Source organism: Salmo salar, chromosome ssa16 (assembly GCF_905237065.1).
Source record: "Salmo salar chromosome ssa16, Ssal_v3.1, whole genome shotgun sequence".
Lineage (NCBI taxonomy): Eukaryota > Metazoa > Chordata > Actinopteri > Salmoniformes > Salmonidae > Salmo > Salmo salar.
The window spans coordinates 21,120,642-21,140,806 of NC_059457.1; the positions used below are offsets into that span (position 1 = coordinate 21,120,642).

The window sequence follows — 20,165 nt, forward strand, 5'->3', positions numbered from 1 at the left end:
GTTAAGTTCATGTTTTAAGTATCCCTATATTTATGTTATTACGGTGCTATCACTCTGTTATTAGTACACCTGTGTGGTAATTTCATTGTTGATGGACCTGACCTGAGTGCAATGGCAACCATGTACTGTGGAAATATGGTCTAGTAAATGTTGTTAAACTGGAACCTAGTTGTTGTGTAATTTTAAGTGAACACCCACAAGGTAAAATGTTATTTCTACGGGGTCTAGGGTTAAGGTTAGGATTAGAATTAGGTTTAGGAGCTAGGGTTAGGTTATGGTTAGATTCTTTTCATTTTGAATGGAACTGAATTGTGTGTCCCCACAAGGTTAGCTTTACAAGTGAGTGAGTGAGTGAGTGAGTGAGTGAGTGAGTGAGTGAGTGAGTGAGTGAGTGAGTGAGTGAGTGAGTGAGTGAGTGAGTGAGTGAGTGAGTGAGAGAGAGAGAGAGAGAGAGAGAGAGCGAGAGAGAGCGCGAGAGAGAGAAAAAACAGAGTGAAAGTAAAAGCTATGACAGGTGTGTGTTGTTATTCACTCCGTCACCCGAATCCAAATTACTAACTAGCATGAACTTACACTGGTAGCCAATTGGAGAGAGATAAGGATAGGACAAGGAAGCTGACAGCATAAAATACCCACTGTTGGAGCAGCACCTTGGTGTGTGTGGGCAAGCACTTATTTTGTTTGTTTTTGGAGTCGGAAGAGCACAACTGCTAGCACTGACAACAACACTACACTCGCCTGTGTACAGAAGCACAGCTACTGTAGCTACCCACCTAAAGTCATCTGAGAGAAGAGCGAGAGAGAGAGAGCGAGAGAGACAACACACCCATTGAACACAGGCCTGGTCGGACCCCATTCCACAGCTCTGGTAGGAAAACATGCTAAGCATTGTTAGGCAACCAGATTTGCTCCTGTTGTTAGTAGCTGTTATAATGACTGAATGTAGTGAAATCAATCTGATGTCAAATGGCTGGGCATAGGAATGAATGGGGGTTTTCATTAAGCAGACAGTAGGTATTTTAACTGTAGGCATTACTTTAAGTGTCTTTCAAACTAGATTGTGCTTGTTTGGATTCATGTGTCTAACTGTATCAAGCTTTAATTGCCTGCAATGCTTCTTCAACTTCTTCAAGCATGACATAAATATTTTAAAGAGCTGTTCATACGGTGTTAAAGAAGATGACTGATTTGAAATAATTGTGCGGCTTGCTTTTGAATTCCTGAAGAGAAAGGCCTATGTGTTGGTTTACAAGGTAAACGTGTTCATGGGCAAATTAACAGTACCAGTCAAAAGTTTGGACAAACCTACTCATTTAGTTTATTTAGACTATTTTCTACATTGCAGATTAATAGTAAATAACACACATGGAATCATGTAGTAACCAAAAAAAAGTGTTAAACAAATCAAAATATATTTTCTATTGGAGATTCTTCAATTCATCTCAAATTTGGACTCATCAGACCAAAGGACAGATTTCCACCTGTCTAATGACCATTACTTGTGTTTCTTGGCTCAATCAAGTTTCTTCTTATTATTGATGTCCTTTAGTAGTGGTTTCTTTGCAGCAATTTGACCTTGGAGAAACTTTTAAAGTTCTTGACATTTTCAGAATTGACTGACCTTCATGTCTTAAAATTAAAAAAGTTATGATGGACTGTCATTTCTCTTTGCTTTTTCGAGCTGTTCTTGCCATAACATGGACTTGGTCTTTTACCAGAATTGTACTTTACTTGAATTGTAAATAAATCACTGACAGTGTCACCAGATAAGCACCCCCACACTATCACACCTCCTCCTCATCCATGCATCATGGTGGGAACTACACACGCAGAGATCATCCGTTCACCTACTCTGTGTCTCGAAAAGACATTGCGGTTGGAACCAAAATCTCAAATTTGGACTCATCAGACCTAAGGACATATTTCCACCGGTCTAATGTCCATTGCTCGTGTTTCTTGACCCAAGCAAGTCTCTTCTTATTATTGGTGTCCTTTATTAGTGGTTTCTTTGCTTCTTCTGATTCACACAGTCGATTTTGAGATGTGTCTGTTACTTGAACTCTGTGAAGCATTTATTTGGGATGCAATTTCTGAGGTTGGTAACTCTAATGATGTCACGTCCTGACCATAGTAAGTTGTTATTTTCTATGGTAGAGTTGGTCAGGGCGTGACAGGGGGTGTTTGTCTGTTTATGTATTTCTATGTTCAGTTTCTAGTTTTGTATTTCTATGTAGGTGTTTGGGTTGATCTCCAATTGGAGGCAGCTGATCCTCGTTACCTCTAATTGGAGGTCATATTTAAGTTGATGTTTGTCCCACCTGTTTTTGTGGATGATTATATTTTGAGTAGTGTGTTTTCTCTCTGCGTCACGGTTTGTTGTTTTTGTGTTTCAAGTATTAGTGTATTGCATTTCAGTTTCACGTTAAATAAAATATGTGGAACTACGAACACGCTGCATTTTGGTCCGATCATTCAGACAGCTGTGACAAATGAACTTATCCTCTGCAACAGAGGTAACTCTGGGTCTTCCTTTCCTGTGGCGGTCCTCATGAGAGCCAGTTTCATCATAGCGCTTGATGGTTTTTGCAACTGCACTTGAAGAAACATTAAAAGTTCTTGAAATTTTCCGCATTGACTGACCTTCATGCCTTAAAGTAATAATGGACTGTCATTTCTCTTTGCTTATTTCAGCTGTTCGTGCCATAATATTTGCTTGGTCTTTTACCAAATAGGGCTATCTTCTGTATACAACCCCTACCTTGTCACAACACAACTGATTAGTTCAAATGCATTAAGAAGGAAAGAAATTCCACAAATTAAGTTTTAACAAGAACCACATGTTAATTGAAATGCATTCAAGGTGACTACCTCATGAAGCTGGTTGAGAGAATACCAACAGTGTGCAAAGTTGTCATCAAGGCAAAGGGTGGCTACTTTGAAGACTCAAATTTAAAATATATTTTGATTTGTTTAACCCTTTTTTGGTTACTACTTGATTCCAAATGTGTTATTTCATAGTTTTGATGTCTTCGCTATTATTCTACAATGTTGAAAATAGTAAAAATAAAGAAAAACCCTTGAATGAGTAGGTGTGTCCACACTTTTGACTGGTACTGTCATGGGCTCTGTTTTGCTTTGAGATATAATTTACTTTTTACTCCATACATTTTCCCTGACACCAAAAGGTACTCATTAGATTTTGAAAGGTTGGCAGAACAGGAAAATGGTCCAATTCACACACTTATCAAGAGAACATCAATGGTCATCTCTACTGTCTCTGATCTGGTGGACTCACTAAAAACAAATGCTACGTTTGTAAAATATGTCTGAGTGTTGGAGTGTGCCACTGGCTATCCGTAAAAAAAATATTTAAAAAAACACATGCCATCTGGTTTGCTTAACATAAGCAATTATTTTTACTTTTACTTTTGATTGTTAAGTATTTTTTGCAATTACATGTACTTTTATACTAAAGTAAATTTAAACAAAATAATTGTAGACTTTTACTCAGGTAGTATTTAACTAGGTGACTCACTTTTACTTGAGTCATTTTCTATTAAGGTATCTTTTCTTTCACTCAAGTATGACAATTGGGTACATTCAAATACTGCTGTTTTGTTTTAGGTTGAATGACTGTACCTGATTACAACCTACTCTACAGTAATCACCTAGCATTGGTTGTAACTTGCATCAGTTGATATAAAACTCCACAGAGTGTATCTGTCCTCAGACACTTCAGAGCCAGGAAAGAGTGACCTGCCTGCACTTGCTTGTTGCTTACCTGAAGTGACATTGATCAGTGATCGTACTATTGTCTGTTTACTTCCTTCATCTTTAAGCCTTTCCTCATGGTTTTACATAATTATGTTATGAAACTTTGTTTGTTTGTTTGGTGATATGCACAGTTAGTGAATATTGATCAGAGGTCAATTTCCAAAGCGCTTTGTCTAGCTAACATGGAACTTTATGACTCATCCCTGAATAGTTCACACCATGTATCGTTAAAAAGTTAACCTTCAACTGTCTAGGAGACTATAGAAAATAGAAACTACTACCTGATGATAGGGACATGCTAACTAAACAGTCAGGAATACAATGCCAGCAGTCTATTTCCATGTACAGTCTTCAGGCTGCTCAGACTAGACAGCAGGCAAACAGACAGTAGACTGCACTGATGGTAACCAAAGCGTACATTTGGCAAGATGCCAATAGGATCTAGATCTGAACCCAACACTTGGCCTGATCTGTCAAAGGCCATATACCTCTAGTGAAAATTATACTCAGGGATCTTGACTCAAGTTCTTGGGAAACTGGTTTTGGATTGAGGAAGACAGTATTATTTGTTATTAATACATTTTTTGCTTTTTCTTTGGTTATTGTATGTTTTTTTCACTGCTCAAATCTTATGGTGGTTTGCGACTCAAAAGAAACCTCAATTGCTTGGTCACGAAACAGAAAAGTTTGGAAACCCCTGGACTCGACAAACACTAAAATATGTGACAAAGTCATTGCAAGTACTGTGGTGCAGCCACTCCGCCTTCCTCTTATATATTCGTCACAGGCCTCAGTGCCGACCTCCAACTTTTATAATGTATACTGAACAAAACAATGAATGCAACATGCAACAATTTCAAAGATTTTATTGAGCTACAGTTCATATTAGGACATAGATTCATTTGGCCCTAATCTATGGATTTCACATGACTGGACAGGTGCGCAATGGGGAGCCAGGCCCAGCCAATCAGAATTACTTTTTCCCCACAAAAGGGCTTTATTATAGACATAAATACCCCTCAGCACACAGTATATATTTACATATTGAATGCAAATATGGTTGTGGTGAACGATTTTCTCAACAACAGTTCAATGAACGTAACCATGTTGTTGACCCACTACGGCCAACACTTCACGGCAGTCAAGGGAGTGATATGGAGAAGAGTATACCATGGTATTTAGCTAGAGGCAAGACCTATTTCTATAGAAGAAGCCCATTTTTATTCTCAACTTCTTAACTCATCAATATGCTTTTTAAAAGACAGCTTTTCATCAATCCAGATGCCCAGATATGTGTAAGCACGGACATGATCAATATAGACACCATCCAAAGTGCACATAAATCATCGGACTTAATTTTATGCGCTCTAGAGAACAACATATATTTAGTTTGACCTTTATTCAGTACTAATTTCTGGTCAATAAAGTTTTTCTATAATACAATGAAGGAAGACTGTAGTATAGATAGAGCCTGTTCAACCGTGGGGGCAATAGCATACTCAACAGTATCATCGGCATACAAGTGTAGGTCACATTTGTTTACGATAGTCGATAGTTAATGTTAACAGTAAAAAGCATAGGATCCAGAATCGACCACTGCGGGACACCTTCTGTAAGGAAACCTGATTTAACACCATCAGTAGATATACATTGAGTTCTATCTGTCAAGCAATTTTTAAACCAGTTACATGCAACCTGGTCTAGGCCAATTGAGGAAAGCCTCTGAATTAGCAATGAGTGATCAACAGTATCGAACGCCTTTGACAGGTCAATGAAGAGGGCAGAACAATGTTGATTTTTATCCATGCAGGTAACCACATCATTTATACCTAGGGATGAAGCAGAGATAGTGCTATGACCTGATCAAAAACCTGAATGATGAACGCTATACTGTATATAAAAAAGTATGTGGACACCCCTTCAAATTAGTGGATTGGACTATTTTAGACATACCGTTGCTGACAGGTATATGAAATCGAGCACGCAGCCATGCAATCTCCATGCTCAAACATTTGCAGTAGAATGGCCTTACTAAAGAGCAACAAGCTCACAGAATGGGATTGCCGAGTGCGGAAGCACGTAGCGCGTAAAAATAGTCTGTCCTCAGTTCCAACACTCACTAGTGAGTTCCAAAATGCCTCTGGAAACAATGTCAGCACAATAACTGTTCATCAGGAGTTTCATGAAATGGGTTTCCCTGGCCGAGCAGCAGTACACAAGCCTACGATCACCATGCGCAATGCCAAGAGTCGGCTGAAGTGGTGTAAAGCTTGCCGCCATTGGAATCTGGAGCAGTGGAAATGTGTTTTCTGGAGTGATGAATCACGCTTCACCATCTGGAAGTCTGAAGGACGAATCTGGGTTTGGCGGAAGCCAGGAGAACGCTACCTACCCCAATGCATAGTGCCAACTGTAAAGTTTGGTGGCGGACGAATAACGTTCTGGAGCTATTTTTCATGGTTCCAACTAGGCCCCTTAGTTCAAGTGAAGGGAAATCTTAATGCTACATCATACAATGACATTCTACACAAATCTGTGCTTCCAAATTTCTGTCAACAGTTTGAGGAAGGCCCTTACCTGTTTCAGCATGACAATGCCCTGTGCACAAAGCGAGGTCCATACAGAAATGGTTTGTCGAGATTGGTGTGGAAGAACTTAATTGGCCTACACAGAGCCCTGACCTCAACCCCATCGGACACCTTTGGGATGAATTAGAATGCTGACTCCTTGCCAGGCCTAATCGCCCAACATCATTGCCAGACCTTGCTAATGCTCTTATGTCTCATTGGAAGCAAGTCCCCGCAGCAATGTTCCAAATTCTAGTGGAAAGCATTCCCAGAAGAGTGGAGTCTGTTATAGTAGTAAATTGGGCACCAACTCCAAATTAATGCAAATGGTTTTGGAATGAGATGTTCGACGAGCAGGTGTCCACATACTTTTCGTCATGTAGTGTGCATTTAGAATACATTTCAAAGATAACAAAGATCTTAGCTGAGAATGAATCAAGGATTCTAATATTTTAGCTTGGCAAGAAAGTTTAGAAATAGGCCGCCACCTTTGTGAAGGGAAAGTACATGGGCCGCCTTCCAAACTCCGGGAGTATCACATCATTAAATATAACTAACCCATTTCATTCTAGCATCAGAAGAACAAATAGGCATACAGTGCAATCAGAAAGTATTCAGACCCCTTGACTTTTCCACATTTTGTCACGTTACACCCCTATTCTAAAATGGATTTTGAAAAAAATCCCTCATTAATCTACACACAATACCACATAATGATGAAGCGAAAAACCGATTTTTTTTTACAAATGTATTAAAATAAATAGTAAAAAAACAGAAATACCTTATTTACATAAGTATTCAGACCCTTTGCTATGAGACTCAAAATTGAGCTCAGGGTGCATCCTGTTTCCATTTATCATCCTTGAGATGTTTCTACAACTTGATTGGAGTCAACCTGTGATAAATTCAATTGATTGGGCATGATTTGGAAAGGCACATACCTGTCTATATAAGGTCCCACAGTTGACAGTGCATGTCAGAGCAAAAACCAAGCCATGAGGTTGAAGGAATTGTCCGTGGAGCTCAGAGACAGGATTGTGAAGGCACAGATCTGGGGAAGGGTACCAAACAATGTCTGTAGCATTGAAGTTCTCCAAGAACACAGTGGCCTATATTATTCTTAAATGGAAGAAGTTTGGAACCGACAAGAATCTTCCTAACTGAGCAATCAGGGGAGAAGGGCCTTAGTCAGGGAGGTGACCAAGAACCCAATGGTCATTCTGACAGAGCTTCAGAGTTCGTCTGTGGAGATGGGGAACCTTCCAGAAGGACAACCATCTCTGCAGCACTCCACCAATCAGGCCTTTATGGTAGAGTGGCTAGACAGAAGCCACTCCTCAGTAAAAGGCACATGACAGCCCGCTTAGAGTTTGCCAAAAGGCACCTAAAGACTCTCAAACCATGAGAAACAATATTCTCTGGTCTGATGAAACCAAGATTGAATTCTTTGGCCTGAATGCCAAGCACCTACGGTGAAGCGTGGTTGTTGTATCATCATGCTGTGGGGATGTTTTTCAACAGCAAGGACTGGGAGACTAGTCAGGATTGAGGGAAAGAGGGAACAGAGCAAAGTACAGAGAGATCCTTAAGGAAAACTTGCTCCAGAGCGCTCAGGACCTCAGACTGGGGCAAAGGTTCAGTTTCCAACAGGACAACAACTCTCAGCACACAGCCAAGACAATGCAGGAGTGGCTTCGGGAGAAGTCTCTGAATGCCCTTGAGTGGCCCAGCCAGAGCCCAGACTTGAATACGATTGAACATCTCTGGAGAGACCTGAAAATAGATGTGCTGCCACGCTCCCCATCCAACCTGACAGAGCTTGAGAGGATCTGCAGAGAAGAATGGGAGAAACTCCCCAAATACAGGTGTGCCAAGCTTATAGCATCATATCCAAGAAGACTGTAATAACTGTAATAACTGGGGGCTGTAATAAATGCCAAAGGTGATTCAACTAAGTACTAAGTAAAGGGTCTGAATACTTATGTAAATGTGATATTTCATTATTATTATTTTTTTTAATTTGCCGAAAATTCTAAAAACCTGTTTTTACTTTGTCATTATAGGGTATTGTGTGTAGATTGATCAGGGGGAAAAACGATTTAATCAATTTTATAATAAATTGTAGAATAATTGAAGGGGTCTGAATACTTTCCGAATGCACTGTGTATTTATGCAAAACAGACACCCACACTCTCTCTATACTAACTCCTTCTGCACTTTCACAACTGTTAATGTTGTAATTTAGATATATCTCATTTGCAAACATCTCAACTCACTATGGGGAATAACACTGTCTATGTGCACTGTGTGTGATTACGTGGCAGCCTACCAATCACCTTGTTTGGGGTTTTACTCCATACGGACTGTACGTGTCTTTCTCCCCCAGCTCTGGACCATGGTCCGTCATACCACCTGTATCATGAGCATCCCTTCCACTGCCAGCATTGAGAGCCAGCTGCCCACAACATGGAGCTCCTACCCCTGCCCAGACAGTGAGGACTTGTTTGGTTACTCAATGGCTCTTTTAGTAAATTGCTCTGCTGGTTTAATTATTTACAAGTACCTGGGCTAGCCAGAGTTAATATTTTTTCACAACACCCCCAGCACACTCGAAGACTGAAAATTTGATATGCTACTCACAACTATTGCAAAATGCACCTAACCTCTATCTTCAACCCTATCCCCAGTTTCCACAGTGATGCCCGGTTACACCAGTCGCCTGTGGTCCCAGGACTACAAGCCTCAGTATTGGTCAAAGTACCTGGTGTGGCAATGGCTACAGCAGATGGTGGACATGCACCAGATTGACGCTGCCAGCATCCACTTCCAGAACTTTGATGTGGATGGCCGTCAACTGTGCAGCATGACCTACCAGGACTTCACACGCGCCGCGGGCACCATGGGGCCTATCCTCTACCAAAGCCTCAACGAGCTCAAATGGAGCGGTACGTTGAGACATTGAACAAAGCTGTAACGTCCTCTGTTATTGTTGGTGTCTTATGTTTATCAGAATGGAGGCCAGGTCTGGCCATGTATTGTAAAAACATACTATTAGTGATAAATTTGGTCTTCAGATGTTTGTATGTAGTATTTCATTTCAACACTATTTGAGTCGGTTAGAAAACCACAAACAAACAAGAACAGACAGTTGAACCAGTGGACCAGTGGATCAAGGATTTAAGATTTCAGCATCAAGTTTGATTACATGCAACACAAAATAAAGAAGGGTGTTGTTACTGTCAGTGTAATAACAATGACCTCTTGTTTCTCCATGTCATCCCTACACAGGACAGTATCCTGGTGTGGAGTTTAACCCACTGAACATTATCAAATCAGAGCTAGATGGTAAGAGCTGTCAAAAGCATACAAACCCAGAGAGGATTTAGTACATTGTTTTTCACATGTCCTTTATTCAAAACGCACTGTTGCATGTATATAAAATTGTCATTTATAAAGTTATAGAATATATACAATGCTTCAGACCCTCGTAGAGAACGGGGAGTCTATAGAACAGAGAGACTCTAGATCAGGGTTCCCCAACTGGCGGGCCTTGTGCCTGGATTTGGCCCGTGGGTGGTTTTATTTGGCCCCAAGCAACAACAACACCAAAAATAATAATAATGTTTTTTTGAATTTCCATTGTTGGAATGAAAAGACTAAAAACACGCATAATAGAGAGACATATGTGATCGTATACAAATAATAATAATGAATAATAATTTATTGGATTTATAAAGCACTTTTCTACCAAATGAGGTACACAAAGCGCTTTGCATACAGTAATAGGGGGAAACTCAACTCACCTCATCCTCCATCAATGTGTAACACCCACTTCAGTTATGCACGGCGACCATTTTGTACTAGAACTCTCACCACACATCAGTTATCATGTGGAGAGGTGAGGTGTGATATATGCCAATTGCGAATGAGGAGGATGATTAGGTGGCCATGATGGAATGTGGCCAGTTTGGGAATTTAGCCATAACACCGGGGTGAACATCTCTACTTTTACAATAACCGCCATGGGATTTTAAATGACGACAGTGTCAGGACACCCGTGTTAATAACATCCTGTCCAAAAGACGACACCATACGCAGGACAATATTCCCAAATGTAATCAAGGTTTGTAATGATGTCCGTATGGGAGTTGCAACAATGGGAAAAGACTGTAACTACCAACTAGATATCATGAAAATTGGGGAGAAAATGGGGGTAAAAAGTAAAAGAAAAATGAAACAATTTGTTTGAAATCATTATGTTTTAGACAAATATTATATCTGTTTAGGCTTCTGCGGTCAATTTGCAGTCTAAAAATATAAAGTACTATTCAAAAGTTTGGACACACCTACTCATTCAAGGGTTTTTCTATATATGTTCTACATCGTAGTGAAGACATCAAAATCATATAGTAAAAAAAAGTATATAATATATTTTAGATTTTAGATTATTCAAGGTAGACACGCTTTGCCTTGATGACAGCTTTGCACAATCTTGGCATTCTCTCAACCAGTTTCACCTGGAATGCTTTCCCAACAGTCTTCAAGGAGTTCCCACATATGCTGAGCACCTGTTGGCTGCTTTTCCTTCACTCTGCAGTCCAACTCATCCCAAACCATCTCATTTGGATTGAGGTCGGATGATTGTGGAAGCCAGGTTATCTGATGCAGCACTCCATTACTCTCCTTCTTGGCCAAATAGCCCTTACACAGCCCAGAGGTGTATTTTGGGCCATTGTCCTGTTTGAAAGCAAAATATAGTCCCACTAAGCGCAAACCAGATGAGATGGCGTATTGCTGCAGAATGCTGTGGTAGCAATGCTGGTTAAGTGTGCCTTGAACTGTAAATAAATCACTGACAGTGTCACCAGAAAAGCACCCCCACACTATCACACCTCCTCCTCATCCATGCATCATGGTGGGAACTACACACGCAGAGATCATCCATTCACCTACTCTCTGTCTCGCAAAGACATTGCGGTTGGAACCAAAAAGCTCAAATTTGGACTCATCAGGACTAAGGACATATTTCCACCGGTCTAATGTCCATTGCTTGTGTTTCTTGTCCCAAGCAAGTCTCTTCTTATTATTGGTGTTCTTTAGTAGTGGTTTCTTTGCTTCTTCTGATTCACACAGTCAATGTTGAGATGTGTCTGTTACTTGAACTCTGTGAAGCATTTATTTGGGATGCAATTTCTGAGGTTGGTAACTCTAATGAACTTATCCTCTGCAACAGAGGTAACTCTGGGTCTTCCTTTCCTGTGGCGGTCCTCATGAGAGCCAGTTTCATCATAGCGCTTGATGGTTTTTGCAACTGCACTTGAAGAAACATTCAAAGTTCTTGAAATTTTCCACGTTGACTGACCTTCATGCCTTAAAGTAATAATGGACTGTCATTTCTCTTTGCTTATTTCAGCTGTTCTTGCCATAATATTTACTTGGTCTTTTACCAAATAGGGCTATCTTCTGTATACCACCCCTACCTTGTCACAACACAACTGATTGGCTCAAACGCAGGAAAGAATGAAAGAAATTCCACAAAATAACTTTTAACAAGGCACACCGGTTAATTGAAATGCATTCCAGGTGACTACCTCATGAAGCTGGTTAAATAATGCCAAGAGTGTGCAAAGCTGTCATCAAAGCATAGCGTGGCTACTTTGAAGAATCTCAAATAGAAAATATATTGTGATTTGTTTAGCACTTTTTTGGTTACTACATGATTCCAAATGTGTTATTTCATAGTTCTGATGTCTTCACTATTATTCTACAATGTTGAAAATAGTAAAAAGAAAAGAAAAAACCTGGAATCAGTAGGCGTGTCCAAACTTTTGACTGGTACTGTATATTTATAAAAAATTCTCCCAGCAGATGAATCTAGTTGATGATCCCTGCTCTAGAGAAACATTGGGATACATGAGTAATGTACTTCAAGTCATCTCTTACAAGCCCATCCAGTCATGACGTAGGCCTATCTGTGCTTGTCTCAACATGTTTGACACTAGTTAAAAAATTAAGTAAATTAAATCTAGTCTGTGATTTCAATAAACTCTTGAGATGTTTCTTTATGCCTCTTATTAAGTAAATGTAAGCTTTATGTGCTCTCCTCTCCTCATAGATCTCCCTTGTCCATTCCCAGAACCTAGCATATATCCTGCAGGTAGGTACCACATTGGAATGGATAGGAGAGACTTAAAAATGCAACATTTTAACTAACTTACGGACAGCATAATTTTTTATATGTTGACATGTCTACTTTTTAGACATTTTTGATCCCTCATGTCAATGCCTCGCACCTGTGTCATCGCCCACTACCTCAAGTCCAGGTAAAAGATGAGGACTGAAAACCTATAAAACATTATGTAAACAAAGACATTGGAACAAGACCCAAGCCAAAGGAAGACTTTGATCTACAGTAGCCTAGTCCCCAAAAATATTATTGCTGGACCAATGTGAATTTGAAACATAAGACATCATTGAGCAAAGTGGCAATTCAAGGCTATTGAGTAAAGTCCATGAACGTTCAATAAGTGATAATTTTGGGAATGGGCCAGCTGAGTTTACTCCTTCACTGAACAATGCCACTGAGCAAACAATGTATGACAATACAACTGACCAAGCTCATCCTGTAAATGTTTCCCGCACCCATTGACACGCCCTGACCTTAGAGTTCATTTTTATGTCTCTATTTTGGTTTGGTCAGGGCCTGAGCTGGGGTGGGCATTCTATGTTCTATTTTCTATGTTTTGTATTTCTTTGTTTTGGCCGGGTATGGTTCTCAATCAGGGACAGCTGTCTATCGTTGTCTCTGATTGGGAACCATACTTAGGCAGCCCTTTTTCTTACCTGTCCTTGTGGGTAGTTAACTTTGTTTGTGGCACTTTGCCCTGTAAGCGTCACGGGCGTTTTGTATTGTTTATTGGTTTTGCTGGAGACATTCAATAAAGAGGAAAATGTATGCTCACCACGCTGCACCTTGGTCTACTTCATCCGACGGACGTGACACCCATGCAATTGTACAGTATTGGGTTCCATAGAATTAATATGGAATGCGTAAGACATAGCGGTACAAGGGTTAAAACGTGTGAGTTAAAGCTCTGTGTGATTAGTTGGTTGGAATACTATGATGCTAGACCCACTAGTGGGTTTGATTGTCACTTGTACCAAATATATTGAATGTCTTCATTTTAATTTGTTGTAAGCATCTGCTTAATGACCATGTGCCTATTAATTTACTTTCAGACACAAAGGGATCTCACATTCACCCTCATCAGATCAAAAAACACAGTGAGCAGTATTTATCATCTTCAATGCTATCGTTCCTTATCTTTCAATGTAAATGCTCAATCGGATGATGGCTACATGCTGAACGTTTTGCCTATGCTATAACTGATGTGCAGTAGATTGTTCTTATGTCCACCACCCATGTGTTTCTCCTCAGACCCCCGGGGGACCCACCTGTGGGAGTTCATTAGGGACATTCTGCTGAACCCAGAGCGGAATGCAGGCCTGCTCAAGTGGGAGGACCGGACAGATGGCGTGTTCCGTTTCCTTAAGTCAGAGGCTGTTGCTCAGCTGTGGGGCAAGAAGAAGAACAACAGCAGCATGACCTACGAGAAGCTCAGCCGAGCTATGAGGTAAAGATTGAAGGGATTAGGGAGTTTTGATGTTTATTTCCTGGTTCGCATCTTAAGAAGTCAGTCATTTTGGCTGTTCCATTAATCTCCCTGTCCATACCTTTCCAGATATTACTACAAACGGGAAATCCTGGAACACGTGGATGGCCGAAGGCTAGTCTACAAGTTTGGAAAAAATGCACAAGGATGGAGGGTGTCAGAAAAGTAAAAGAGTCTGTAGGACACCTCTACACTATTTTGTGCCTTTTTTTGCCTGTCTATTTGTTTGTTTTTTATTTTAATGTGTCACTGTGATGTTTTACTATGTTGTTTTACAAAGAGAAGCAGAATGCCTTGTTGCAACTCTTGACATTTGTGGGAGTTTTGTATGATATGTTTACATTTGGTTAAGAAAGACTACATTTAATTGCTTACCCAGCTAGCACATAATGTTCAGAGAACCAAATGTTTCTGAGAGCTTGGTGACAGCGGGGTTGTCATATGGTTATTTTGCATACAACCTTCCTACAACTTTCTGGGAATGGTGCAGGATAGTTGCTTGACTGTGGAACATTCTCGGCACATTTAAGGAACTTAAATGTGGTATTTCATTACTTTAACTGAATGTTTCCTAAAAGTTCAAACATGGTCGGATTTAATGTCAATTTTGGTAATGTTCTAGGAATGTTCTCCAACTAGTTTGACATTGGGAATGTTCTAAAAAAGTCCAGAGAATGTTAAAAACCTCTATGGGCTAGGCGGGACGAATTCGTCCCACCTACGTAACAGCCACTTGAAGCCTGTGGCGCGATTTTCAAAACCTTAAAAATCCTATTACTTCAATTTCTCAAACATATGACTATTTTACAGCTATTTAAAGACAAGACTCTCGTTAATCTAACCACACTGTCCGATTTCAAAAAGGCTTTACAACGAAAGCAAAACATTAGATTATGTCAGCAGAGTACCAAGCCAGAAATTATCAGACACCCATTTTTCAAGCTAGCATATAATGTCACAAAAACCCAGAAGACAGCTAAATGCAGCACTCACCTTTGATGATCTTCATCAGATGACAACCCTAGGACATTATGTTATACAATACATGCATGTTTTGTTCAATCAAGTTCATATTTATATCAAAAACCAGCTTTTTACATTAGCATGTGACGTTCAGAACTAGCATACCCCCCGCAAACTTCCGGGGAATTCGCTAACATTTTACTAAATTACTCACGATAAACGTTCACAAAAAGCATAACAATTATTTTAAGAATTATAGATACAGACCTCCTCTATGCACTCGATATGTCCGATTTTAAAATAGCTTTTTGGTGAAAGCACATTTTGCAATATTCTAAGTACATAGCCCAGGCATCACGGGCTAGCTATTTAGACACCCGGCAAGTTTAGCACTCACCATAATCATATTTACTATTATAAAAGTTTGATTACCTTTTGTTGTCTTCGCCAGAATGCACTCCCAGGACTGCTACTTCAATAACAAATGTTGGTTTGGTCCAAAATAATCCATCATTATATCCGAATAGCGGCGTTTTGTTCGTGCGTTCCAGACACTATCCGAAATGGTAAAGAAGGGTCGCGTGCATGGCGCAATTCGTGACAAAAAAATTCTAAATATTACATTACCGTACTTCGAAGCATGTCAACCGCTGTTTAAAATCAATTTTTACACAATTTTTCTCGTAGAAAAGCAATAATATTCCGACAGGGAATCTCCTTTTCGGCAAACAGAGGAAAAAAATCACAAAGGCGGGGGCGGTCGGGTCATGCGCCTAAACCCAGAGTCCCTTGATCGGCCACTTGAGAAAGGCGATAATGTGTTTCAGCCTGGGGCTGGGATGACGACATTCAGGTTTTTCCCGGGCTCTGAGCGCCTATGGACGACGTAGGAAGTGTCACGTTAGAGCAGAGATCCTTAGTAAAAGATAGAGATGGAAAAGAAGTTCAAGAAATGGTCAGACAGGCCACTTCCTGTAAAGGAATCTCTCAGGTTTTGACCTGCCATTTGAGTTCTGTTATACTCACAGACACCATTCAAACAGTTTTAGAAACTTTAGGGTGTTTTCTATCCATATGTAATAAGTATATGCATATTCTAGTTACTGGGTAGGAGTGGTAACCAGATTAAATCGGGTATGTTTTTTATCCAGCCGTGTCAATACTGCCCCCTAGTTAAAAAACAACAGTCTTCTGTGGGAATTTCAGTACTTCAGCATAATGTTTTCTGCAGGTTTCCTCACGGTTATTTTTAAAGTCATGTTCTCAAGTGTTATTAAGAAAATGTTTCATAAAAACTACAAGAACATTAGTAACTTTCTAAGAATGTTATTTAAAAACATTTCATTCTTAGCACCAACAAAACTTTCTTTATCCTCTATCTTGTTAAGTGTGTTGGCCTCGCCCACTTATTGGTCACACCTGATCTTTATTAATGCTTGTTTCCTTTCAAATGGGGTCTGTTTGAATAGACTGAAATGAACATGGAACGCTAGATCCATCCTGGTTGCCCAGTGGAGTAATTCCATGGATAGAGAACCAAAGACTCTAGGTACTGAATTTCACTGAAGTTGTGCCACAACAAAAAATACATGTGTTTGCAAATGAATTTCAGTGTTGCAAAGTGAGGGTATTTTACTGGAAACGTTCTAAGTTTACCAGTAAACTACCAGAATTTTGATATCTTTAAATGATGTAATCTACCATAAGATACCATATCTATTGGTCTTTTTGGAGTATTTCATAATATCACCGGTGTCTGTAAATATCTCTGTCCTGTTTTCTGGCCTTATCACATGGAAAATATGAAATAATTAAATGCAATTATTTAAAAATAAAATGAATGAGAAAGCTGTAAAATATCATCCTAAATATAAACCATCCAACTTAGTGAATACCATTGGTGCATTTATTTTACTGCGTCAACATGTATTTTTTTGTGAATGTTTTTGCCTCAAACTGGTGAAGGTTGTGATTAGATGTTGATTAGATGCTTGTTGATTAGATGGTTTTCTAGGCTATTTTCTTTTCACCCATATGGTCTATCTATTAGAAACTCATGGACAATATGGACACAGATATAAAAATGAATACTATATATGCGCATATATTTTTTTAAGTTATTGAAGTATAAATGACAGGAGTTACGATAGATTGCAATAGATTTTCTGTTAATTACCAAAATTAATGAAGATTTCTGTAGCTTTTGTAAATTACCGATAGGACTAGGGTTGCAAAGCTTTCTGTGCTTGGACCGTCGCTGAAGACTCTGGACTGGGAACTGTCGCCGGAAGCTCTGGACTGGGAACTGTCGCCGGAAGCTCTGGACTGGGAACTGTCGCCGGAAGCTCTGGACTCCTGATGCGTGGGACTGGCATGGGTGGCGCCAGACTGGTAACACACACCTCAGGACGAGTGCAGGGAGCAGGTACAGGACACTCCGGACTGGGCATGCGCACTGGAGGTCTGATGCGTGGGACTGGCCTAGGTGGCGCCAGACTGGTAACACGCACCTCAGGGCGAGTGCAGGAAGGAGGTACAGGACGTACTGGGCTATGTAGGCGAACTGGAGACCAGGAATGCTGAGCAGGCCTACTCCTTCCTGGCTGAATGCCAATCATAGCCCAACACCGGTGAGGAGCTTGCACCGAGCGCACCGGGCTGTGAGTGCGTATGGGAAATATAGTGCGCATCACACCGTAACCCGGTGCTCGTTCAATCACTCGCTCCTCAGCACGCCCGCTCCGCAGTGCTCTCAATGCCAGCACCTCTCTCCGGAATCTTGCGTCGAACTCCGCGCTCGCCTCCCTGACTGGCTCCGGTTCACTCCTCAGCTCTCCACGGTAAGCACGGAAGTTGGCTCAGGTCTCCCCCCTGACATTGCCAAACTCCCCGTATGCCCCCCACAAAAAATGTTTGGGGGGCTGCCTCTCACTCTTGCCTCTTGGTGGATATAGTGCCTCGTAGTATCGTCGCTCCATTTTTGCTGCCTCAATTTCCTCCCTCGGGCGGCGATACTCCCCAGCCTGCCTCCAGGGTCCTTTCCCATCCAAAATCTCCTCCCAAGTCCATTCTTCCAGCTGATCCCTACCACTCTGCTTGGTCCTTTTGTTGTGCGTTGTTCTGTCACGGCTGTTTAAAGGATCGGACCAAAGCGCATAATGGTTGTAGTTCCACATATTTATTATTACCGTGAAACGTTGCAATACACCAAATACTTGAAACAACAAAACAACAAAACCGTGACGCAGAGAGAAATACACACTACTCAAAAATTAACAACCCACAAACACAAGTGGAAAAACCCTTACTTAAATATGATCTCCAATTAGAGACAACGAGGACCGGCTGCCTCTAATTGGAGATCATCGAACAATCCCAACATAGAAATAGAAACCTAGAAAAACCCCTTAGAAACAGATAACAAGAAAACCACCCAAAAACACCCCCTGTCATGCCCTGACCTACTCTACTATAGAAAATGACATCTTACAAGGGTCAGGACATGACAAAGCCGCTAAAATCATGCAGTACAGTATACATCAAGCAGTTTATTTTTTACACTGGCGGGCCCTGTGGCAATAAATAAATTAAACCAAAAGCTTACCTTGACTTGGAAGAGTTCCAGTGTTGGATAGCCATAGCCAGCTAGCATCCCTCAATGCTTGAACCGGTTATTTGAATAGGGTAAACTAGCTAGCTGCATTCGCTAAATAAGTAAGTGAAAGTAATATATATATATATATATATATATATATACTACAGTTCATAAGTTTGGGGTCACTTAGAAATGTCTTTTTTTTAAAGAAAAGCAAAAAAATTGTCCATTAAAATGACATAAAATGTATCAGAAATACAGTGTAGACATTGTTAATATTGTAGATGACTATTGGAGCTGGAAACGGCAGATTTTTTTATGGAATATCTACATAGGCGTAGAGAGGCCCATTATCAGCAAACATCACTCCTGTGTTCCAATGGCACATTGTGTTAGCTAATCCAAGTTAATCATTTAAAAGGCTAATTGATCATTAGAAAACCCTTTATCAATTATGTTAGCACAGCTGAAAACTGTGTCCTGATTAAAGAAGCAATAAAACTGGCCTTCTTTAGACTAGTTGAGTATCTGGAGCATAAGCATTTGTGGGTTCGATTACAGGCTCAAAATGGCCAGAAACAAAGAACTTTCTTTTGAAACTCGTCAGTCTATTCTTGTTCTGAGAGATGAAGGCTATTCAATGCGAGAAATTGTCAAGAAACTGAAGATCGCGTACAACGCTGTGTACTACTTCCTTCACAGAACAGCGCAAACTGTCTCTAACCAGAATTTAAAGAGGAGTGGGAGGCTCCAGTGCACACCTGAGCAAGAGGACAAGTACATTAGAGTGTCTAGTTTGAGACAGACACCTCACAAGTACTCAACTGGCAGCTTCATTAAATAGTACCCGCAAAACACCAGTCTCAACGTCAACAGTGAAGAGGGGATCTGGGATGCTAGCCTAGGCAGAGTTCCTCTGTTCAGTGTGTGTTCTTTTGCCCATCTTCATCTTTTCTTTTTATTGGCCAGTCTGAGATATGGCTTTTTCTTTGTAACTCTGCATAGAAGGCCAGCATCCCGGAGTCGCCTCTTCACTGTTGACGTTGAGACTGGTGTTTTGCGGGTACTATTTAATGAAGCTGTCAGTTAAGGACTTGTGAGGCGTCTGTTTCTCAAAGAATTACCGGAAAGGAGCTCTGGGATTTGTTTGTTTTAGACGGTGTCGATTCCACATAATGAAACACTGTATTAGGGCTCCCGAGTGGCTTAGCAGTCTGAAGCACTGCATCTCAGCGCAAGAGGCATCACTGTAATCCCTGGTTCGAATCCAGGCTGTATCACGTCTAGCCGTGATTGAGAGTCTCATGGGGGCGGCAGGTAGCCCACATTGGTCTAGTAATGATACCAGGATAATTTTACATGGTTATGGAAAATAGACACCAGTAGTACAGTGGGCTCCAAAATTACTGGCACCCCTGACTGGCAATGCACAAACAATACTTTAAAAAATATAAACAATATAATTAGAGAGAAACTCAAAATACCAACATGTGAGAGATACTGTACTTTATTAATGTTTGAATGGAACCAACCAAAATCATACAATTATTTAATACAAAATACATTTAACTAAAATCAAAGTTTCATAATTAT

General features: G+C 40.4%; 1 protein-coding gene across 2 annotated transcripts; it reads left to right on the forward strand.

Annotated features, from left to right (window-relative positions):
- The first annotated feature begins 484 nt into the window (after positions 1–484).
- LOC106573397 (ETS homologous factor) lies at positions 485–14,946 on the forward strand. 2 transcript variants are annotated; one of them, XM_014148410.2, is made up of 9 exons: positions 485–868; positions 8,728–8,833; positions 9,029–9,286; positions 9,630–9,686; positions 12,457–12,498; positions 12,602–12,664; positions 13,581–13,625; positions 13,780–13,975; positions 14,084–14,946. In XM_014148410.2, exons 2-9 carry the CDS (start codon positions 8,737–8,739, stop codon positions 14,181–14,183), a joined length of 858 nt encoding a protein of 285 aa, XP_014003885.1. In that variant the 5' UTR covers positions 485–868; positions 8,728–8,736; the 3' UTR covers positions 14,184–14,946. The 2 variants fall into 2 exon arrangements, with proteins under 2 accessions (XP_014003885.1, XP_014003886.1); XM_014148411.2 differs by lacking the exon at positions 12,602–12,664 and having other exon boundaries at positions 488–868; positions 14,084–14,944.
- The last annotated feature ends 5,219 nt before the right edge of the window (positions 14,947–20,165 follow it).